Genomic DNA, 24887 nt, shown 5'->3' with positions numbered 1-24887 from the left:
AATGGGTTGGGGGGATCCCTGGGTGGCGCAGCGGTTTGGCGCCTGCCTTTGGCCCAGGGCGCGATCCTGGAGACCCAGGATCGAATCCCACATCGGGCTCCCGGTGCATGGAGCCTGCTTCTTCCTCTGCCTATGTCTCTGCGCCTCTCTCTCTCTCTCTCTCTCTGTGACTATCATAAGTAAATAAATAAATAATCAAAAAATGGGTTGGGCTCCTGCAGGAACTAGCTGCAGCTTCTCCGTCCTCCCCAGCTCCTAGAGGGAACCTTTGCCCTGCCTCAGGCCCCGCCCCCTCCTGCTTCTGAACCTCCAGCTCCTGCAGGTGCGCTCAAACACGCGGGCGCCCGGGGCAGCGAAGCCCTGCGACTTGCGGGGCCTTGGCGTGGTTCGTGGCCACATTCAGGCCCTTCTGTTCTGGCTCCTTGGGCTGCTGGCTGGGCTGTGGGCGGTGCGCGGGACTCGGCTTAGCCACCAAGGCTTGCAGTTTCGAGTGAGAGGTGTCAGACCTCCGTGGGGCGGGAGCGGGGAGGCCGGCGCCTGCTGAGTCCCTGTGCTTCTAGCTGGGCCTGGGACGCCTGGAGTCGCCCAGGTCCCCGGAGCTGGAGCTGGGCCCAGAGGAGCGGTCAGGAGAAGTCTGGGCCCACAGGCAGCGTCTCTTTCCCAAGGAAGGAGATGTGTCAGACCCCAGGCAGTTTCTATCGGGAGGGACTACGGAGAAGGCGAGAGTGAGAAACCGGCAGAGAGAGCTGAACAGAAATAGAAGCTGAGACCCTAACCCAAAAGGAGATAGAGGCAAGAAGAAGCTGTGTGAGGGTTAGAAATGCATTCGGGGTGCAAGGGGGGAGCCTAGGTGGCTCAGTCAGTTAAGCATCTGCCTTTGGCCCAGGTTGTGATCTCAGGGTTCTGGGATTGAGGCCCATGTGGGGTTCCCCACTCGGGGAAGTGTTCTTCTCCCGCTCCCTCTGCCCCACCCCCTTCTTGTGCTTGCTAACTCTTTGCTCTTGTGCTGTATCTCAAATAAATAAAATCTTTAAAAAAGAAAAAAATGAAATGCAGGTGGGGGCGTGGGAATACCCTCAGCATCAGATGGAGGCAAACACAGGGAAGAAGGCCAGGTGGCGGGGTAGTTGTGGGCTGGGCTGAAGGGCCCCCCTTCCATTACCCTCTGGCTGAAGGGCCTAAGAGAAGCACAGAGGAGCCCCACCTGCATCCTTTCTCACTCATCTCTCTGATTTAATCCCATCTGCTTCCCACAAGGATTTCATGCCTCTCCCTCAGGTTCTTCTTCCAGTCTTCTTCCCAGCCTCCCTCACCCCTGAGCCCCAAGTTGGCCTCCATCTGTCTTGGTCCATCTCCCAGCCCTTCTTCCCCATTTCTCTACTCGGATCTCCCAGGCTGGTGGCTCTCATACTCCCTGTGGCCCCTGGGTTTGCCATCCACCGACAAGCGTGGGGTGGGAGGGCAGGGACAGGATCTGGTAGACCAGGATGGTTAGTGAGGTGGACACAATCAGGGAAGTAAATACGTGGTGCCGGCCCTGACAGTGGGGTGGGGAATCACTGCCTCAGGCAGAGACCTTGTGAGGTTGGAGAGAGAGACATGGGGAAATCAGACACAGAGTAGAAAGAATAGGGACAGAGCTCAAGAAAGGGACCAAGACAAAGTGAAGCCAGGGTTGATGGAGATATCAAAGGAGAGAGAGATGCCAAGAAAGAGGAAAAAACGGTAGGCCAAGTGAAAAAGATGAGGAAAGAGAAAATGTTAAGAAGGGAGACAGACGAAGTTTGGGAGAGTCAGGGCCCCTGGGTGGCTCAGTCGGTTCATCATCTGCCTTCGGTGCAGATCATGATCTTGGAATCCTGGAATGGAGCCCCACGCTGGGCTTCCTGCTCAGCAGGGGGTCTGCTTCTCCCTCTGCCTCTCACCATGCTCCTTCTCTTTCTCTCAAATAAATAAATCTTTAAAAAAAAGATTGGGAGAGTCAGACAGACAGTGGGGGCGGGGAGAAATGGACACAGAGAGAACAAAATAAGTGAGAGAAAGAAAGAGCAGAGAGAGGGAGAGAGAAAGCAAGAAGAGACATGAGAGTTGGACACACACACCTTACACTGCATCTGGGAGTTGCTGGTCTGAGTATTCTTATTTTATTTGTTTTCTTTGTGGCAGTTGGAGACCCAGGCCTGACTGGGCAGGGCAGCTCCAGCAGCCCCAGCCCCCCAGGTCATCGAAGGGGGTGGGAGGGCAGCCTCCCCCAGGGGTGCACCTTATAAGAGCAATGCTCTGATGTTGTCGAGGATGGTGTCACGGAGCCCATTTTGGGCCAACCTCTGCAGCTGACCAATGGGAGCCATCTTCTGGGGAATCTGCAGTGTCCCCAGATTATCCACAAGCATGGGTGGAAGAGGAAGGATGTGCCAATGATCCCTTCTGAGGGGACAAAGAAACCTTCCTTTTGTTACCCTCATATACATATGAGGAAACGGAGGCACCAAGGGGTAAAGCCCCCTGCCCACGGTTCTACTGCCTGAAAGTGGCAAAGCTGGCATTTAAAAAAAATTTATTTATCCAGGAGAGACACAGAGAGAGAGGCAGAAACACAGGCAGAGGGAGAAGCAGGCTCCATGCAAGGAGCCAAACGTGGGACTCGATCCTGGGACTCCAGGATCACACCCTGAGCCAAAGGCAGACACTCAACCACTGAGCCACCCAGGCGTCCCAAAGCTGGTATTAATGTCCTTATTTATAGTGCTTAGAGTTCGAGAGATGTGTTTTGCACCATAATTTCCAACACATTATCAATCATCATCGCAGGTGTCACTGCAGGGTTTCACAGGCCATGACAACAATTTCTGAGCTCCCTTTGTTAAAGTAATAATCTCAAGGACTGACTTCATGGAGGTCAGGTTGGCAGCGATCTTGGACATTCACACAGGCATCTTCTGAGATGATCATGTGCATTCAGTTTAATAATGTTCATCAGGGCTGCCTGGGTGGCTCAGTCAGTGAAGCGTCTGCCTTCAGCTCAGGTCATGATCCCAGGGTCCTGAGATCGAGTCCCACATCGGGCTCTGTGCTCTGTGGAGAGTCTGCTTCTCCCTCTCACTCTGCCTGATGCTCCCCCTGCTTGTGCTCACTCTCTCTCTCTCTCTGTCAAATAAATAAATAAAATCTTTCCAAAAACAAAAAAAATCATCAGATTGGACCATTCTAATGTGCACTTTTTTGTAGGTATGTCTCCTTAAAGAGTTAAATATGAACTAGAACTACATGTATCAACATGGATCATTCTCGAACCTGCAGTATGAGACAGAAGAAGGAAAGTTGAAAACTACTATGTAGTGTATAATATCTGTTTGTAAACACTTGCAAACAGTATATGCAGTTCATGGATTGCTAATTACATGATGAAAGAATAAAAAATGAAAGGGAATGGTCAATAATAAACTCAGTATTGCATTTATGTCAAAGGACGAACAGAGGGTAGAATTGAGTAGAAAGACATAACCTAGTAGGTTTCAGCTAGAGCTGAAATATTTTCTCTTTTTTTAAGATTTTATTTGGGGCACCTGGGTGGCTCATTTGCTTAAGCATCTGCCTTTGGCTCAGGTCATGATGCCAGAATCCAGGAATTGAGCCCTGCATCAGGCTCAGAAGGGAGTCTGGTTCTCTTTCTCCTTCTGCCCTTCTCCCTGCATGTGCTCGCTCTCATAAAATACTTAAAAAAATTTTTTAAATACTTTAACAATTTTAAATTATTTTTAAAATTAAAAAAATTATGAGAGAGAGGGAGAAAGAGCATAGGTAGGGGGTAGGGTCAGAGGGAAAGGGAGAAGCGGGCTCCCCCCTGCCGGCCTCAATCCCAGGATCCTGGGACCCTGACCTGAGTCGAAGGCAGATGCTTAACTGACTGAGCCACCCAGGCACACTTGAAATATTCTGTTTCTTTTTTTTTAACTTTTTAAAAAAGATTTTATTTATTAGAGACAGAGAGAGAGAGAGAGGCAGAGAGGCAGAGACACAGACAGAGGGAGAAGCAAGCTCCATGCAGGGAGCCTGACATGGGACTTGATCCTGGGTCTCCAGGATCACTCCCTGGGCTGAAGGCAGCGTTAAACCGCTGAACCACCCGGGCTACCCAAATATTCTGTTTCTTAAAGAAAAAAAAATTGAGGCAAATGAGAAAATGTTGAGAGTTCACAGGTGTCCATTATATTACTATCTTCTACAGATTATTGTCTATTTGAAAATATTTCATAATTTAGGCGATGAAAAAAGAATCCTACTTGAGTTGAATATATAAATTTGGGGACCCATTTCTCCAGTGTTGATTCTTTTTTTAATTAAAATTTTATTTTGGCGGGGGGTGGGGGTGAATGGGTGACGGGCACGGAGGGGGACACTTGACGGGATGAGCACTGGGTGTTATTCTGTATGTTGGTAAATTGAACACCAATAAAAATTAATTTATAAAAAAAAAAATAAAGTACTATACAAATCCAAAAAAAAAAAAAAAAAGAAAGAAACCAATGATGGAGCTGGGCTTTGCGCTTGAAATAACGCAGAATTGAAAAAGCCCCAGCAGGGTAGACGAGGAGCCCAAATGCAGGTGTCCTGGGACTCAGGACTACCAGTGGCCACAGACTGTCCCGGACCAGTCATACTCGGTTCTCCCCAGGGCACCCCAGCTGGCACCTGGTTCTCCTGACCTTGGCAGTCACAGCTCCCTGCTTGCCCTCGCCCTAAACCTCCAGAAGTCCTGCTCCTGCCTCATCACATGTCAAGCCTCCTGTTGCCCCCCTGGGATTCCATCCTCTGCTGCCCTGCGTCCCCTCCTGCTCCCCCCACGCTGTCATCCTCAGCATATTTACACAGTGAGCTCCGACCTCCAACCTCTGCATGAAAAACAAAGCAAAGGAACTGGAAGCCCTCCGCTCACCCCAGCGCCCCCAGGACCCTGTAGTGTGCCCTCCTCCCCCTGCCTTGAGCGAGTTGAAGGCGCTGCTGCTTTCTCCACCTCCTGACCTGGCGCCTTTCATGCTGCACCTGCACCGCATCCTGACTTGTCAAGGTCACCAGTAACCTCCATGTGCAGCCTCTTAAGACGGAGTCTCTGCTGGGAGGTACGTGTCACGGGGGCCCATGCCCCTCCTTCTGGAAACACTGTCACTCCGTCACTGAAACTCTGTCCCATCTGCCTGGCTCGCCTGCCTCAATCTCCCTCGCTGAACCCTCCCCCCCTGGCCCTCAGGGCTCAGGCCAGCGTTCCCTGGCCGGGAGACCTCTCTTGCCCCTGCCAACCCTGTCAATCCCAGTGGCTATTTTTAACAGCTTTGTGGAGATATAGTTGACATACGATAAACTGAACATATTTAAAGTGACATATTTAAAGACATAATTAAAGTGCTAATTTGATAAGTTTTGACATATGTATACATTCAGGAAACCATCACTACAATCAAGATAATGAAGATATCCATCATCCCCCAAACTTCCCTCCTGCTTCTTTGTCATGTCCCTCGAAAGCCTCTCCCCTCTCCCCAGGCAACCACGGATCTGCTTTCTGTCACTACAAGTTAACTTACATTTTCTAGAATGTTATGTCAATGGAATCAAGCGGGATAGTCTCTCTTTTTTGCCTGGTTTCTTTCACTTAGCACAATTCTTTTTAGATTTATTCATTTGTGTGTGTATATCAACAATTTATTCATTTTTACAACTTAGCAGTATTCTATTGCATGGATATACAATTTGTCCGTCCATTTTTCTGTTGATGGACATTTGGATTGTTTTCTGTTCTGGGACATTATAAATAAAACTGTTGTAGATATTCAAAAAAAAAAATAAAAAAAAATAAAATTTTATTTTATTTTATTTTTTAAAAAGATTTTATTTATTTATTCATGAAAGACACAGAGGAGAGAGAGAGAGGCAGAGACACAGGCAGCGGGAGAAGCAGGCTTCATGCAGGGAGCCTGACGTGGGACTCGATTCCGGGACTCCAGGATCATGCCCTGGGCTGAAGGGGTCGCTAAACCGCTGAGTCACCCGGGCTGCCCTAAAATTTTATTTTTTACAGATTTTTGGGGGCACCTGGGTGGCACAGTGGTTGGGCATTTGCCTTTGGGTCAGATTGTGTTCCCAGGGTCCTGGGATCGAGTCCCACATCAGGCTCCCTGCTTCTCCCTCTGCCTATGTCTCTGCCTCTCTCTGTGTGTCTCTCGTGAATAAATAAAGAAAATCTTTTTTTAAAAGTAAATTTAAAAATAAATAGATAAATATTTATTTATTTGACAGAGAGAGCACAAGCAGGGGAGCAGGAGGCAGAGGCAGAGGGAGAGGCAGAAGCAGGCTGAGCAGGCAGCCCAATGTGGGGCTCAATCCCAGGACCCCGGGATCATGACCTGAGCCGAAGGCAGACACTCAACGGACTGAACCACCCAGGCGCCCCAGTTCTCTTGGATTTTTTAAGTAAATAATGTCCCTGGACTTCAGCCAAAGACGACCAGACCAGGAATACACGAGTGATGAAACAAAGTCAAGTGTGTTAGCTATTTGCAGCGAGGGAAAATATACATCATGGAGAACCATGGAACATCTCAGTTAAAGGTGTCAGGAAAGGGGCAGCCCTGGTGGCTCAGTGGTTTGGCGCCACCTTCAGCCCAGGGCGTGATCCTGGAGTCCAAGGATCGAGTCCCACGTCTGGCTCCCTGCATGGAGCCTGCTTCTCCCTCTGCCTGTGTCTCTGCCTCTCTCTCTCTCTCTCTCTCATAAATAAATAAATTAAATCTTTAAAAAAAAAAGGTGTCAGGAAAGATGTTACAGGATTTGGGTTTGTGTTAGATGGGTTTGTGTCGAATCCCCTGCCATGACAAGGGCTGCACAGTGGCTGTTTAAGACTCCAGACAGGAAAAAAAAAAGACTCCAGACAGGATATACACACCAAATGTACCACAGATAGTCACCCAAAACAAGATGGTGATTAGTCTTCATAATAAGCCTTGGAGACCGGGCCCTAGATGACCAAACTCGGGCCATGGAAACACATCCCAAAGTCCAGCTGGTCTCTAGAGAGCCAGGTGCCTTTTTCTTTTAGTCTCAGAAGAAATTGTTCTACTTGACCAGTAGCATGTCTATAAGTGCTGCAACAGGTATTCACCGAGTCAAAAACTCCCCCTTCCTTTGGCTAGTAGCCAAAAGAAATTCATGGTTATGAGATTGCTCAGTGACCACTCTGGCTACTGAATTTACATTTATTTTTAATTTTTAAAGTTTATTTATTCGAGAGAGAGAGAGAGAGAGAGAGAGAGAGAGGCAGAGACACAGGCAGAGGGAGAAGCAGGCTTCCTCTGGGAGCCCAATGCAGGACTCGATCCCAGGACCCCAGGATCACGTCCTGAGCCAAAGGCACACATTCAACCAGTGAGCCACTCAGGTGCCCCAGGAGGTAGTTTTAAATATCTGAATGTCTGGAACAATTCTCATAAATACACAGGATAAGGTAGTGCTGCGGTGGGTGGGTGTAAGCCGGATGTCTGCTTCAGGAAAAGGTAAATATCCTAGTGGAGCACAGACTGTATTGAGAGTGTACTCATCATTCATTACAGCAGGGAAAAGGCAATGTGTGTCCCTCAAAAGGGGAAGGCTTCTTGAGTGGGGTTAAACAGTAGCAGGGAAACAGGCTAGGGTATCTCTAAGAACAAAAATACCCCAATGCAAGTCCCCAGTACTCAAGGTTCTAGATCTTGCTGTTAGGGTTGTAATGACCTTGGCAGAAGAATTCTGTGAGGCCAGTGTCCAATTTTGACAAAAGCAAAGTTTGGGGTTTTTTGAGGGAAATGTTAGTGCCAGAAGGGGCCTATTAAAAAAAAGAAAGCTAAAAAAAATAAAAAATAAAATAAAATAAAAAAGAAAGCTACCTTCAGAGGTACTTAACAACTATGAATTTTTTAAAAATATTTTTTAAAATATTTATTTATTTATTTATGATAGACATAGAGAGAAAGAGGCAGAGACACAGGCGGAGGGAGAAGCAGGTTCCATACGTGGGACTCGATCCCAGGACTCCAGGATCGCGCCCTGGGCCAAAGGCAGGTGCCAAACCACTGAGCCACCCAGGGATCCCCAACAACTATGAAACTTTTGGCAGGTGGACGAGTGAAATCAAACTGAGAATAGTAGCCATGGTCTGAGAAAATACCCAAGAGGTATTTTCCTTAAGTGACAGGGAGACCATAGGAGATCAAAAGTGACAGGGTGAGGGATCCCTGGGTGGCGCAGCGGTTTGGCGCCTGCCTTTGGCCCAGGGCGCAATCCTGGAGACCCGGGATCGAATCCCACGTCGGGCTCCCGGTGCATGGAGCCTGCTTCTCCCTCTGCCTGTGTCTCTGCCTCTCTCTCTCTCTCTGTGTGACTATCATAAATAAATAAAAATTAAAAAAAAAGAAGAAAAGTAACAGGGTGAAAATAAGGGAGATCAGGGGAGGGGAGTGGGGGATGGGGTAACTGGGTGATGGGCATTAAGGAGGGCACATGATGGAATGAGCATTGGGTGTTATATGCAACTGATAAATCCCCAAATTCTCCTTCTGAGGGGCACCTGGGTGGCTCCGTGGTTGAGCATCTGCTTTTGACTCAGGGCATGATCCCGGGGTCCTGGGATGGAGTCCCACATCAGCCTCCCAACAGGGAGCCCGCTTCTCCCTCTGCCTATGTCTCTGCCTCTCTCTCTGTGTCTCCCATGAATAAACAAATAAAGCCTTTAATAAATAAATAAATTAGCCCTCCGAAACCAACAGTATACTATATGTTAATTAAATTGAATTTAAATTTTAAAAAAGAAAGTAAGGGATATCGTACTGAGAGATATCTTAATTGGGTACTAGAGGGTGTCAAGACACACTAATAGTCAAGACTCATAGTGGGATAAAAAGAAAAAAGGGATGCTGTAAAATCAGAAAATTAATCTCTGGCAGCCCTGGTGGCACAGCAGTTTAGTGCTGTCTGCAGGCCGGGGTGTGATCCTGGAGACCCAGGATGGAGTCCCACATCGGGTTCCCTGCATGGGGCCTGCTTATCCCTCTGCCTGTGTCTCTCATGAATAAATAAAAAACAAAATCTTAAAAAAAAAAGAAAATCTCGTCTTGTCATCTTGGGGAGAAGCTCTGCACCTCTGTCGTCATCAGCTTCCAGAGAATTCCTAAGAATACTGTTTGATGCCTATTAATAGATCTTTTCAAGAAGTTCGAGGGCGGTTTTCCCTTTGTTCATGCAGGTTTTGTTTAGGTGGATATTTTGAAATTTGTTTTTTTTTAAGTAATCTCTACACTCAATGTGGGCCTCCAACTCAGGAAATTGAGTCTCTTACTGAGCCAGTCAGGGGCCCCTAGGTGGATATTTTTTAAATGCAACTTGAACCTGTTAGGGAGACATCTAGAGGCATCATATGAGTCTGTGGTAGTATGAAGTTACATTGGCCTGTAATAGGGTTGAATCTAGGATTCAAAGTGAAATTACAAAAAAAAAAAAATGAGATGGTCTGTTATTAACACAGAAGTAACTAACCAGAGGTGGTCCCCAGAGGGGTTAGATCTTATTGCCATCAAGGCTAATAGCAATACTTTAGTCCCTGGAAGTTTGAGGGTTTCTCAGAAGTGTGTTGACATATATATATATATATATGTTAACAGTTTTTTTATGTTAAATACCATGGGACAGGATTGTAAGGATGAAAAACTCAGTCAACAACTGCCTCACAAGGGATAAGAAAAATTCTGCCATATTAGCAAAAGTAAAGGAGAAAATCTACACTGTAAGAGGCACCATTTCCCCACAGAATACCTCTTGGCATTTCCTGAATGAGTGGGATTAGCAATCTAAATAAATCATATTTCAAGAGGTAACAGCAACAGATAAAATTTAAAGGGATTATTAAAATAACATTTACAAGACCCTGAACAATTCTTGAACTCTTATTAAAACCACAAAGAAAGAACAATTCTTTATTTATGAATTTCATAAAGGACTGAACGTGCAACTGACATCTGCTAGTGATGATCTGGTAATATAGAATTTGTCCAGGAGCCGAACAGTTTGTTTTATTGTGTTTTCTAACCGTAAGAGATCATTAAAGGCAAAGCCTATGTGACACTGTACACACACACACACACACACACACACACACAGGTCACCGTGGGCCATACTACCAATGAAAAGGTAGGTAAACAAATCTTTTTCTGGTCAAGAGAAAAAAAATAGTACTCTGCATGCTTCACTCTACAAGATGAACTTCCTAGAAAGAACCCGATGAAAATGGCTGCAATTACGACAAGAAGGGAAGGAGGAGGACTGGAGACATTATCTCTGAAGGATGCAGCTGAGGTTGATCCATGTTTATCCGAATGTGCTACCTTTCTGAGCCTTAAACCTTCATCTCTCAGATGTCAGTTTTCTTCTGATAGTTTCATCATTTCTTCTTGAAGTCTTTTACATTCTTCCATGAGTTTCCTTGTTTCAGTATAGTTGAGTGAAACACTATGTGGTTTTGGAATGGGTCCATCTTGTTTAGAGGCATTCAGTGGAACAGTTTTGCTAGGTTCCAGATCATTCAATTTATCATTTTCATTGGGTATTTCAAATACACATCTCAATTTATTTTTTTTTCACATCTCAATTTAGAATCCACTAATTCATCAGGTTTTGCCTCTTTCCACACAGCTTCCATATCTGAAGTGTTTGTGTTGTGCCCAAGATCGCGAATCCGAGAAACCACCAAGGAGCCGACACCGGTGCAAACACACGAGGGTTTATTTACAAGTTCCAGCCTGGGTCCAAGTATACCCAACACAGCGGAGCAGGGACTTGGACCCCAAGACTAAGAGGCGTAGCAGCTTTATAGGGGCCAGTGGCCAATGGGATTGTAACATACGCAGAAAGTTGCAGTCATGTCGGTCCACACGCAGGTGGCTGATTGAATTACATTTTACCCTATAGTATCCATTTGAGCTGGCCTATTACTTTGGTCAGAATTGGCGCGCGGTTTTGGCAGGCACAAGGCAGAGTTACATTGTTATGAGCCGGTTTCCGATCAGGGTGTGCTCAGCGGCTTGACTAGGGTGGGGCAGCGCCTTAAGTAATAAGCAGGTCATGTGGGGGTGATACAGGAGGTGGCGGGTGTAGCACAAAATGGAGTTAGTCCTGCTCTGCTTGTCCAGGGGCAGGGGATTTTTGTTAAATTTCCTGGGTCCCACATTTGGTGGAGCAAAAATTCTACCATAAACTTGTGTTTACTCTTCTCATTGGGATCATAGTCAAAAAGGCTTGTAGCATTACTGAAACAGTCACAGTCGACCTAGGGTCAATGATCCCGCTGTTAGCCTTCACCTTGAAACACACTTTCCTATCAGATGGATTTCGCAACTTAAGATTTGTGGGGACTACATCTGTGAAGGGGCCTGCTACTACCCGTCCCCGGGCTGACACACAGCTCTCCTGCCTGCACGCGCTTGGGTCTCCGCCAGCACCGCCCGTCGGTCCTAACTGGAGGCCTTCTTGGGCTTCTCCACCTCCCTGGAGCGCCTCGAACCTGACAGCCCCAGGCCCAACCAGTGACACGGTGGGCGGCAGCCCTGTGCCGGGGCGGCTCCACCCGGGCCCTGCCCCGGACCCGCGTCCCCGCTGCAGCACAGCTGCCTCACCAGGCCTCCCACCGCCGCTGACCGAGATTATAAGATTTTATTTATTTATTCTTGAGAGAGAGAGAGAGAGGCAGAGACACAGGCAGACGGAGAAGCAGGTTCCCTGCGGGGAGCGCAACGCAGGACTCGATCCCGGGTCTCTGGGATCTCGATCTCGATCCCAGATCATGCCCTGGGCCAAAGTTAGGCACTAAACCGCTGAGCCACCCAGGCGTCCCTGTTGATATATTTTTAAAGATTGTATTTATTTATTTGAGAGCAAGAGAGAGCACAAGTAGAGGGAGAGGCAGAGGGAGAGGGACAAGCAAACACCCCGCTGAGCACAGAACCAGACAAGGGGCTCAATCTCAGGATCCCGAGACCATGACCTGAGCCGAAGTCAGACCCTTAACCAACTGAACCACCCAGGCACCCCAGAAGTGTGTTGATTTTTTTTTTAAATTGAAGTTTAGTTGGGACGGTTGAGCTTCTTCTGCTTTCAGCTCAGGGCTTGACGCCAGGATCCTGGGATGGAGTCACCCATGGGGCTCCCTACGGGGAGCCTGCTTCTCCCTCTGCCCATGTCTCTGCCCCTCTCTGTGTGTCTCTCATGAATAAATAAATAAAATCTTTAAAAAATAATTGAAGTTTAGTTGACATACACTATCACATTAGTTCCGGGTGTACATAGTGATTCAACATCTATGTGTGATGCTATGCTGACAAGTATAGCTACCTGTATCACCATACAAGGCCATTACAATACTGTTGACTAATATTCCCTATGCTGTGCCTTTCAACCCTGTGACGTATTCACTTCATAACTGGAAGCCTGTATGTCCCACTCCCCTCCACTCCTTTTTGCCTGTTCCCCCCATCTCTTCCCCTCTGGCAACCATCAGCTTGTTTTCTGTTACCTTTTGCTATTAGAATTCCATTAAGTCTCTCTACTTTTTCTGAAATTATGGATGATAATGGCTATAGAGTTTGTAAATTAAAACTTCACAGGTTTTTTTTTAAGATTTTATTTATTTATTCATGAGAGACAGAGAGAGGGAGAGAGGCAGAGACACAGGCAGAGGGAGAAGCAGGCTCCATGCAGGGAGCCCAACGTGGGACCCGATCCCAAGTCTCCAGGATCACACCCCGGGCTGAAAGTGGCACTAAACCGCTAGGCCACCAGGACTGCCCTTCACAGAGTTTTTTTTTTTAAATAACAGAATTATTTAAATGAGTGCAATGTGTGTCCCTGTTACTGGAGAGAGAAGTTGAGATTCCCCATGTCAAATACAAAAGCAAGCAATTTCCCCTATCTTTACAGGAAAAGCTCTCTGGCCATGAAAAGCTCAGTTCGCCTAGGAAATAAACCACAGCCAGAATATGCTCATAACCCATTTGGAGGTGTTCAAAGGGGCCTTAAGTCTTGGGTTCCTATCCATGTCCTACCTTTATGGTTTTTGCCATGATTGTGTCATTAGAGATATGACATTCAAAGGGACCATCTCAACAAAAGCCTTAAAGTTACCCCATCAATGTTTCATTATCAAGGCCAATTTATCTCTGCTATTGTGGCTAATGTCACAAAGCATTTTTGCCACTTTCCATTCTTTCTATGGCTATCTCAAGCTGTATAGAATAATGGCAAGCTATATAGAATTTCCTTCATTTGTTGTCCATTTTGATAAGGGTTCCTGAAGTGGCTTCAGATGAACATGAAATTATCTCTGTAAAAAGCTAGTTATGTTCCCTCCAAAAGTAGAGGGGAAGATTTTTGCTGCAGGAAAATACAATCTGATATGAACATACTCAAAAGAATTATTACAGAGGCACCTGGACAGCTCAGTTGGTTAAAGATTAAAGCATCTGACTCTTGATTTCAGCTCAGATCATGATCTTATGGTCTTGGGATCAAGCCCCAAATGGGGCTCTGCACTCAGTGTGTGTGGGGTGGAGGTGGGGGATGGTCTGCTTGGGGATTCTCTTGCTGGTGCAAGAGTGAACACTCTCTATATTAAAAAAAATACAAAATAATAACAAATTTTAAAAGAGATGGGACGCCTGGGTGGCTCAATTAGTTGGGTGGCAGGCTCTTGGTTGCAGGTCCAACATTGGTCTTGAGGTCCTAGTTTTGAGCCCTGCACTGTGCTCTGTGCTCATTGGAGAATCTGCTTGAGGATTCTCTCTTCTCCCTCTGCCCCTCCCCGCCCCAGTGGTGTGCTCTCTTAAATAAATAAATAAATAAATAAATAAATAAATAAATAAATAAATAAATCTTTTAACAAAACCTTGGGTGGTTCAGTTGGTTAAGCATCCAACTATTGATTTTGGCTAGGGTCATGAACTCAGGGATGTGGGATGGACCCTCTCCCCCTAGAGGAGGCTCTGCCCTCAGCTCAGAGTCTGCTTGAGATTCTTTCTTCCTCTCTCCCTCCTACTCTGCTCCTCCCCCTGCTTGAGCTCGCTCGCTCTCTCTTAGATAGATAAATAGATAGATAAAATCTTTTTTTAAAAAGTCAACACTCAGCAGCCCCGGTGGCGCAGCGGTTTAGTGCAGCCTGCAACCCAGAGTGTGATCCTGGAGACCCTGGATCGAGTCCCATGTTGGGCTCCCTGCATGGAGCCTGCTTCTCCCTCTGCCTGTGTCTCTGTCTCTCTCTCTCTCTCTCTGCATCTCTATGAATAAATAAAATCTTAAAAAAAAGTCAGCACTGATTAGTCTCCAAATACAGAAATGAAAAGAAGGGTGTCTCCTTTGTTAAATAAAATGATCTCTCTCTTAGATAGATCAAACAAGCCATCTCTTCATGTGGATTTGTGCCCTTTTTGTTCTTTTTTTAATTTTATAAATTTTGTTTTTAAGTAAGCTCCATGCTCACTGTAGAGGTCAATGCAGGGCTTGAACTCATGACCCTGAGATCAAGATGTGAGCTGAGATCAAGAGCTGGACACTTAACCAACTGAACCACCCAGGTGCCCCAGCTGCCCTTTTTGTTCTAAGGCATCCCTCAAACAAGGAATCTTGTTCATGGCAGAAGTTTCCTGAAGTAGTAACTGCAATTTCAAAATTTCCCTGGTGAAATTATGCCAGTTCCAGTTAACTAAACATATGTATTGATGTTTCGGTGAAAAAACACGAAGGACACAGGTGCTTGGCCTGAGAAGATCCTGTGAGAATTGCAATGCTCCATCAGGGTGGTGCTTGTGTAACTGGCATCTCCAGATTCTGGCTAAAGGCCAATCATCATGATCATGGGCCAGGAACAAAAACCCTCCTGACTGAGCAGATGAAACTAAACAAAGCAATTCTCAGGGACACAAAGACAAGACTGAAGAAGAAATTCATGTAAGTTTTGTTTGTTTTATTGTGGTGAAATACACATAACATAAAATTTACCATCTTTACCACTTTAAGTGTACATTTCAGGAGTATTAAATATGGTCATAATATTGTGCAACTATTACCACCATCCATCTCCGTAACTTTTCGTCTTATAAAACTGAAACTTCAGGGGCGCTTTAGTGAATCAGTTGGTTACATATCTGCCTTTGACTTGGGTCATGATCCCAGGGTCCTGGAATCAAGCCTTGTGTAGGCTTCCCTGCTCAGCAGGGAGTCTGCTTGTTTCTCTGCACCCCCGCCCCCCGCCGCCTTTGCTCCCCCCCCCCACACTGGTGCTGGAGCAAGCACACATGCTCTCTTTCTCTCTCAAATAAATAAATCTTAAAAAAAAAAAACAACTAGGGGGTGCCTGAGTGGCTGAGTCGGTTAAGCGTCTGCCTTCGGCTTAGGTTATGATCCTGGGGTCCTGGGATGGACCCCACCTCACGATCCCTGCTTAATGAGGAGTCTGCTTCTCCCTCTCCCTCTCCTGGCCCCCCACTCCCTGCTCGTGCTCTCTCTATCTCTCTCTCAAATAAATTAATAAAATCTAAAAAAAAAAGTAAAAAAAAACCCTGAAACTCTATTCATTAAACACTAACTCCCTATTTTCCCCACCCCCCAGCCCCTGGTAACCCATCATTCTACTTTCTGTCTCTATGATTTTGACTATTCTAAGTACCTCATGTAAGTGGACTCATTCAGTATTCTTTTGGGGACTGGCTTATCTCACTTAGCATAATGTCCTCAGCGTTTATTCATGTTGTAGCGTGTGTCAGAATTTCCTTCCTTAAAGGCTGAATAATATACCATCGTGGGTATATATCACATTTTGCTTATCCATTCATCCACCAATGGGTACTTGGGTTGCTTCCATGTTTACCTGTGGTGAATAATGCTGCTACGAACATGTGTGTACAAATAATCTATTTGAGACTGCTTCCATGTAAGATTTTCTTTTTTTAAAATTGAATTTATTAGCTCCTTGCAATGAGAGAGACCGCACACCATGGGGAACCATGGAGTATCTGAAAAAGGGGTGTTGGAAGTAAGTGATTATGGGATTTGAGCCTATGTTAGATGGTTTTTGTGGTTTTCAGGGTAGGGTCTTGCACTTATTTTGTTAAATTTGTTTCTAAGTGTTTTTATTATTTTTTAAAAAGATTTTTATTTTATTTAAAAAAAAAGATTTTATTTATTTATTCATGAGATGCACAGAGAGAGAGAGGCAGAGACACAGGCAGAGGGAGAAGCAGGCTCCACGCAGGGAGCCTGATGCGGACCCGATCCCGGGGCTCCAGGATCACGCCGTGGGCCGAAGGCAGACACTAAACCACTGAGCCACCCAGGGAGCCCTAAAAAGATTTTTAATTTATTTATTCAGGAGAGACACAGAGAGAGAGAGAGGCAGAGACACAGGCAGAGTGACAAGCAGACTCCTCACAGGGAGCCGGATGTGGGACCCGATCCAGGGACCCCGGGATCACGCCCTGAGTCAAAAACAGACGCTCAACTGCTGAGCCACCCAGATGTCCCCGTTCTTTTTGATGGTATTGCAAATGGAATTGTTCCCTTTTGTTTTTGGATTGTTCATTTGCAGTGTGTAGAAATACAACTGAGCTTTATAATATTGATCTTATATCCTGCAACCTCGCTGGTCTCATTTATTAACTCTAATGATTTTGATGTGGATTCCTTAAGATTATCCATGTAAAAGGCCAGGCCATTTACAAATGGAAATGATTTCACTTCTGCCTTTCCACTCTGGATGCCTTTTTTTTCTTGCCAAAGTGTCCTGGCTAGAACCTTCAGTACAATGTCAAATAGAAGTGAGAGGGAATATCCTTATCTTTCTTTCTTTTTTTTAATTAATTAATTTTAATTAATTAATTTTTAATTATTTTTTTAAAGTAAGCTCTACACCCAATGTGAGGCTAGAACTCACCACCATGAGATCAAGAGTCATATGTTCTATGGATTGAGCCAGCCAGGTCACCCTTGGAACATCCTTGTCTTGATCCTGATCCCTGGGGAAAAAGCTTTCAGTCATTCATTGTTAAGTATGTTGTTAGCTGTGGGGTTTTTTTTTAAAGATTTTATTTATTTATTCATGAAAGACACAGAGAAAGAGGCAGATACATAGGCAGAAGGAGAGGTAGGCTTCCTATGGGGAGCCCGATGTGAGACTCAATCCCAGGACCCCAGGATCATGCCTCGAGCCAAAGGCAGACACTCAACCACTGAGCCACCCAGGCGCCCCTGTGGGGTTTTGTCCTTTATCAGGTTGAGGATGTCCTCTTCTATTCCTAGTTTGTTGATATGTGTTACTTCTCAGCTTAAAACAACAGGCTTACAACAACACTAACTCTCAGTTTCTGTGGGTCAGGACTCAGGATGTGGCTTAACTGGGATATCTGCTTAGGGTTGCACAAGGCTGAAATGAAGGTGCTGACAAGGGCTGCAGTCTCATCTAAGGCTTGACTGGGGAAGGATCCAAGCTCACTCTGGTCATTAGCAGAATTGAGTTCTTTGCAGGGGAAGGACTGGGGGCTTTGATTTCTTGCAGGCTGTCATCCGGAGGCCACCTTCAATTCCTAGAGACTAACCTCTCTTTCTTGCCATCTGAAGTTCCCAAAGTGGCCCCTTGCTTCATCAAAGCTAGTAAGGGAGTGGGAGTCACCTCATGACAAGAAGGTCATTTTGATAAAGTAGGCAGTTAGCTAGACATGAACTGGAGGCAAAGGTGGTGATAAATAGGTGACACTTTAGAAGCTTGAAGGGACAACACTCTGACTTCTGGCTTCTAACATCCTGGCCTTAAAGCTTCTAATACCCTGGGGCTGACAGGCCAAGAGCCATAGGTGCAGAATATGTGCTCTCTTCTTCCACCTCTGCCCTAGGGTAACCTATACTTTCATCATAATATATTTACATTATATATTACAATGGCCAGAGTGGCCCAGGGTCCAGCCACCAGTCTGCGCCCAGTTTCAATGTGCCTCCCTCCACTGTAGCCATAACAGTTCCAGCAAGAACCTTGTAGGGCCCAAAACTCTCCCTCTCAAGTGGTAGGAGGAATTCCTTAGATGGTTGGAAACAACCTCAGTCAGAGATCGCTAGCTATGACCCACAACCTATACGACCATAAAAAGAAAAGGCATCCCTAACCCCAGTTCAGTTGCCACCTCCGGCCTGCCCACTCTCCATTTTTGAGAGTGTACTGTCCTTAATATGCTGCTTTGTGCTTGCTACCTTCCCTGGGGCTGTCTCTATTCCAGTGTGGATCCTCATGTAAATCTCTTATGGGGAATCCAAGAACCAACACCTCCATTCACCCAATGTAGTCTCTCCTGCAACAATTCCAACCTCATTTCTAACATAATTATGTACATGTAATCACATATATCTGGTCACCTTTGGTCATGCACATTTTCAAAGGGGAGGGGATTACGCAAGATTGTGGACACCAGGAGACAAGGATCATGGGAACCACCTTAAACACGTGTCCATCACACCATCACTGGGTACATCATTTTCAGGTCCATAAAGGCATGTGTGTGATGGTTTTCTTTGTAAGTTGTTTGTAACACTGAAGAGCTGGAGACAGAAAATCAATGGATGAGATATACTCACAGCAGCATAAACGGATCTTTCTTTCCTTCACTTTTAATTTGTGCCATTACCATACTTTAATTTCTGAATGAAAATATCTTTATTTTTTATCTGATTATAATATTCATTGCAACACTTTTTCAGATAAGAGAGAAATGTAAAGGAGAAAGTGACAAACCATTATTTATCTCCCCACCCAGAAATTATCACTAACACTCCCTCCCCAACGTTTTTTTTGCCCAACGTATAGACAAATTTCACCAAAGTTTTGTTTCCTTTGATGCATCATTTTAAGTGGCTTGAAATCCTTTCTGGAACAATATATGGATAAAATCTATTCGATTCTGTATCTATGCTCACCCACAGTGGCGAGTAACTGTTCATCCAGCGAACAAAGTCTTCTATCTCCTCCTCAGGGAGGGCGGGTGGGGACCAGACCCCATTCCACTCCATTGAGTCAATTTTGCCTGCTTATCTGCTATGGGACCCCGAGGTCTGTTGCCCCGGCAACTGCCCTTCGACTGCCATGGCAACCGCCAGCGCCTGCTCCAGCTCACCACCTTGCCCCTCGGGCATCTCCATGGCGACGGGTAGGATGGAGGCGCTGCTGGAGCTCCCAGGCTGCGCCTGCGTGGAGTGGCGGGAGAGGGGGTGGGCAGGGGAGGGCCGGGCCCCCCGGCGTGCGCAGCCGCAAAGCACCGCAGCCTTGCCCGCTCGCCCAGGCGCTGCGCATTTGCCAGCCAGTCCGCCCGTCCGGAGCCCGGCTCGCTGGGGCAGCATGGCGTGGTCGCCGCTGCTCGGCGGGCCGCGGGCCGGGGGCGTCGGCCTTTTGGTGCTGCTGCTGTTGGGCTTACTTCGGCCGCCTCCCGCGTTCTGCGCGCGGCCGGTAAAGGTGCGACACCGGTCGGGCGCGGGGTGGGGGTGGGCAGGAGGGTGCTGCGGGCGAGGGTGTGTGCTCGGCTGCTGGCCCCTCGTCCTCGCTGGCCCGTGCCTGCCCCTGGACGTGCGGGGACATCGGCCAGGGTGGCCCGGGGTGCTCGCGCGGGGCTCGGTCTCTGGGTGTGCGAGGACCGGCTGGCAGCCACGCCCTGGCCACCCTTGGCACCTGGCGCGGGCCGGCCTCGCCCGGGGCGCTGTCCAGGGCACTAGTGCGCATTAAGGAAGGGGGTGCGCGCACGGATCTGCGTGCGCAAGATGCGATGACAGGCGTGAGAATGTGGTGGCCCTGTGAGTGCGCGTCTTTTGATGTGAGCGCTTCCGAGCGCCGGTACAGAGGTGCGATCGTGAGTGTGTGTGTGTGTGTGTGTGCTGTGTGTGATGCCGGCTGTGTTCCTGCGTTTGACTTGTCTCAGTGACGCCGTGTGAGTGTTTGTGAATCCTATGTTATGGCTGGCCTATGGGCGTGTCAGTGTGTGTGTGAGATTTCGTTTTTTAGGTGGGAGTGGTCTTTGCATCCACATGTGTGCATCCCATTTTGGTTCTGTTGGACTAGGATTTTGTACGCGTGTTCCCAAGGCTGTTTCTGTCTCTTTATGCAGCTGTGTCATCGTGGGGAGAGGAGCCATGATGTTTCTGCTGCATTGTGTCTTTAAGGGTGGTGCATGTCCTTGCATCTGGGTAGCTTGGGCATCGTAACCGCAGGAGCAGCCCTGTATGTGAACGTGTGCAGTTACTTGTGTGTGGATGCGGCACGTGTGACATCCCAAGGCCTGCTAGTCCACGAGAATTTATGTGAGGCTATGATTGCTGAGTGTGTGATTCTCTAGGGGCTAAGGGGTGGTGGGTGTCCAGGGCACTTGGAACGTATCATCCTTCAACTCATCAGGGCTGTCTGTGTCAAGGATGGAGGATTTTTAAAAAATTATTAAATATTTGATATATGACATAATATAGTTAATATACACGTATGATGTAAGGAATGATGATAATTAATAACCCCTGTGTGTATCCACCACTCAGTTGAAGAAATAGAGCGTGACCAATAGTTAGAAGCCCCTGGGGGCCGCTGCACACAGCATCCCTCCTGCTCCATAATCATTATCCTCTTTTCTGTTCATCAATTCCTTACTTGTGTTTGTAGCTTATCACATATGTATGTATGTCTAAATAATATGTTATTTCGCCTTTCCTCATAGAAATGGAATCATACCAGGCATTGGGCCCTTTGTGGTCACTAGGGGTCACTAGGAAGTCATCAGGGTGGCTGGTAGTCTTAGGCTGCCTGCAGTGGCATTCTATAACTTGCTTTTTTTTTTTTTGGCTCTGCATTGATAGTGAGATGCGTGCACCATCCACATTTCTGCATTGAAGTGTGTGGCTATAATTCATTTATCTTTATTGCATAATATTTTATTTTATTTTTTTAAGATTTATTTATTTATTCATGATAGACACATAGAGAGAGAGGTGGAGACACAGGCAAAGGGAGAAGCAGGCTCCATGCAGGGAGCCCGACGTGGGACTCAATCCCGGGAATCCAGGATCGCGTCCTGGGCCGAAGGCAGGCGCTAAACCACTGAGCCACCCAGGGATCCCCAATATTTTATTTTCTGAGTATATCATCAATAAATGAGTATATTATGGTTGACAAATGCATTCTCAATATATCAGTAGACATTTGGGTGGTTTCCAGGCTTTCTTCCCCACTCTGCCCACTTCTTGATGTCACAAATAGTGCCTATGTGATTTTTCATGAACTCATGTCCAGTATAGTATGTGTACAAAAACTATAGCACCCCAGGAGTGGGTCACAGGATTTGTGTATCTTTTTAGACGTTGCCAAATTGTTTTTTTAAAGTTATTTTGGCAATTGAATTCCCACCAGCAATGTATGAGAGTTTCTGTTTTTCCCACCCCCCTGTCAACATTGGACATCATTGGGCAGTTTAAGTTCTGGCAATCTTTTGGACAAATTATGCATACTACCTCACTGGCACTTTAATTTACATTTTCCTGATTACTAATGAGGCTCACAATTTTTCATATATTTAGTAACTATTTTTGTTTCCTTTTTAAAAAAGATTTTATTTATTTATTCATGAGAGACACAGAAAGAGGGAGAAAGAGAGGCAGAGACCTAGACAGAGGGAGAAGCCGGCTCCATGCAAGGAGCCTGATATGGGACTCGATCTTGGATCCCGGGCTCACGCCCTGAGCCAAAGGCAGACTCTCAACCACTGAGCCACCCAGGCGTCCCCTATTTATGTTTCCTTTTTTATAGAATACTTGATCATCAGTTTTCCCTATTTTTTAAATTTATTTTTTATCTAAATAATCTCTGTACCCCACGTGGGACTGGAACTTACGACCCCCAAATCAAGAGTCGCGTGCTCTTCCTGCTGAGCCAGCCAGGCACCCCTCCCTATTTTTGTATTAGTTTTTCTGTTTGCTTTTTACACATTTTTTTTTGGTAGAATTCTAGATGTTCTAGGTGTTTCTTTTTCAATTCTTCACGGTCATTTTAATGGTCTTATGGTCTTTTGTTCCTTACTCATACTTTTGATACTGTCTTTTATTTCTTTTTTAAAAGATTTTATTTATTCATTCATGAGAGACAGAGAAAGAGAGAGAGGTAGAGACATAGGCAGAGGGAGAAGCAGGCTCCACGCAGGGAGCCCAATGTGGGACTGGATCCCGGGACCCCTGGGACCGCAGGATCCCACCCTGAGCGGAAGGCAGACGCTCAACCACGGAGCCACCCAGGCGTCCCTGTCTTTTATTTCTTTAAAGCTTTTGAAATTGTCTCAAAACCGTCTAAATTGAAAATTAGTTACTGGGTAATTTATCCTACAGAAAGATTTACACATATGCCAAAAAATATACGAACAAGGTTATTCATCCCAACATTACAAGAATAGCAAAAGATTGGGGGGGAACCTGGCTGGCTCAGTTGGTAGAACACCAGGCTCTTAATGGGGTTGTGAGTTTCAGTCCCATATTGGGACTGAAGTATAGAGTATATTTAAGTATAGAGATTACTTAAAAAATAAAATCTTGGGGTGCTTGGGTGGCTCAGTCCGTTAAGTATCTGCCTTCGGTTCAGGTCATGGTCCTGGAGTCTTGTGATTGAGCCCCTTAGAGCCCCCTATCGGGCACCCTGCTCAGCGGGGAGTCTACTTCTCCCCCAGGCTCCTCACCTCACTCATGCTCTCTCTCTGTCTCTCTAAAATAAACAAATAAAATCTATAAAAATTAAAATATTTTAAAAAAGGAATAGCAAAAGATTGGAAACACTGTAAATGTCCATCAATCGAAGACTAGTTAAATATGTACATCCATACAAAAGGGATTCAATGCAGAGGAAAAAAAGGCAAAGAGGAGGAGAGAGAAGGAAAGGGGGGAGGGAGGGAACAAGAGAGGGAGAGGGAGGGAGGGAGGAGAAAGAAAAGGAAGAGAGAGATGTACTGAAAGTACTGATCTAGATATAGATTCAGAAATGCAAGGTGTGGAACAGTTCGCTAACTTTTGCATAAAACAAGTGAACGATAGGAACCTATAAAATGCAAATATGGTTCTTATAGTCCACAACATCAATATAGACAAATCTATGGCTGTATATCCATCACCACCTATAAAGAAACCCGTTCTCGGGCAGCCCTGGTGGCCCAGCGGTTTAGCGCCGCCTGCAGCCCAGGGCGTGATCCTGGAGACCCTGGATCGAGTCCCACGTCAGGCTCTCTGTATGATGCCTGCTTCTCCCTCTGCCTGTGTCTCTGCCTCTCTGTCTCTATGAATAAATAAATAAAATCTTAAAAAAAAAAAGAAAGAAACCCGTTCTCCAGCAGCTCTGGGGGAAATTCTGAATCACTAGGAAATTGTTGAGGAGGTTAGGGATCTAGGGGCCTTCAGCTGTCTTACAGTGTGCCTGGACATATTTGGGACCCAGTGGCCTTAGGGGTGTCCGGGTATATTTGAGGGGCCATGGTGCCTTTGGCGGCATCTGGGGATGTCTGAGGTCCACCGGGCTCCCCCGGTGGTGTCCCTGGCCTGACCGCCGCTGACATCTCCCTCTTCCCACGTCTTCCGGCAGGAGCCCCGCGGCCTGGGCGCAGCCTCGTCGCCCTTGGCCGAGGCCGGCGCTCCCCGCCGCTTCCGGCGAGCGGTGCCCCGGGGCGAGGCGGCGGGGGCCGTGCAGGAGCTGGCGCGGGCGCTGGCGCACCTGCTGGAGGCCGAGAGGCAGGAGCGGGCGCGGGCCGAGGCGCAGGAGGCCGAGGACCAGCAGGCGCGCGTCCTGGCGCAGCTGCTGCGCGCCTGGGGCGCACCCCGCGCCAGTGACCCCGCGCCGGGCCTGGAGGACGACCCCGAGGCGCCCGCCGCGCAGCTAGCCCGCGCCCTGCTCCGAGCCCGCCTTGATCCCGCTGCCCTCGCCGCCCAGCTCGTCCCCGCCCCGGCCCCGGCCGCGGCGCTCAGACCTCGGCCCCCCGTCTACGACGACGGCCCCGTGGGCCCAGAGGCCGAGGACGCCAGCGACGACACCCCCGACGTGGACCCGGAGCTGCTGAGGTGCCCCAGCGAGGGGGGCAGGGGGCGGCGCCTTAGTGGGGCGGGGGCCCCTAGGAGGGAGTGAGGACCCGCACCCAGGGGCTGGGGCAGAGGTGCTTTGCCGGGGGGACTCTGGGGAACGGGACTCTTGGTCCTGGGGAGGGGGCTCCGCTGTCCGGTTTCTGGGAGGGGGTACTGGGAGGCAGGGAAACCAGAGGGTCTGGGATTGGAGGCCGGGACTGCTGGAAAGCAGTGGGCTGGGGACGACCTGGTCCCCCGGCTGTGTGGGGTAGCAGGGCCATCTGGGTCCTAGGGCCGCGACGTTATTGCGCGGGCACGTTCTCACTACCGCCCACTCCCGCTCTCCTGCAGGTACTTGTTGGGGCGGATCCTCGCCGGAAGCGGGGACCCCGAGGCTGTGGCTGCCCCGCGCCGTCTCCGCCGAGCCGCGGACCAGGATCTGGGCCCCGAGGTGCCCCCTGAGGGCGTGCTGGGGGCCCTGCTTCGGGTGAAGCGCCTGGAGACCCCTTCGCCTCAGGCGCCGGTGCGCCGCCTCCTGCCCCCCTGAGCCCCGGCCGAATCCTGCGCTCCTTGGGTCCCAGGACTGCTCCACCCCTACACCCCGACTGCTCCCTGTCGGCACGATGAGAGCGGCTTACCGGCTTACCGCATCAGCTGCAGTTGCGGCCCTCGACCCCCAACATCCCTGCCTTTGGCTCCACAATAAAGAGATCTGAAGCAGC

At 47.7% G+C, this 24887-nt stretch overlaps 1 protein-coding gene and 1 pseudogene across 1 annotated transcript; one reads left to right on the top strand and one right to left on the bottom strand.

Moving 5' to 3' along the window:
* Positions 1-328: 328 nt before the first annotated feature.
* LOC129517905 (vesicle-associated membrane protein-associated protein A-like) lies at positions 329-19443 on the bottom strand (annotated as a pseudogene).
* On the top strand, positions 19366-24887 carry PCSK1N (proprotein convertase subtilisin/kexin type 1 inhibitor). Its single transcript, XM_055338556.1, has 3 exons — positions 19366-19555; positions 23693-24165; positions 24517-24887. Exons 1-3 carry the CDS (start codon positions 19442-19444, stop codon positions 24710-24712), a joined length of 783 nt encoding a protein of 260 aa, XP_055194531.1. The 5' UTR covers positions 19366-19441; the 3' UTR covers positions 24713-24887.

Source organism: Nyctereutes procyonoides, unplaced genomic scaffold (genome assembly GCF_905146905.1).
Source record: "Nyctereutes procyonoides isolate TBG_1078 unplaced genomic scaffold, NYPRO_anot_genome, whole genome shotgun sequence".
Taxonomy (NCBI): domain Eukaryota; kingdom Metazoa; phylum Chordata; class Mammalia; order Carnivora; family Canidae; genus Nyctereutes; species Nyctereutes procyonoides.
The sequence above is the reverse complement of the archived record's forward strand: the minus strand, read 5'-3'. Positions and strand labels throughout refer to the sequence as shown.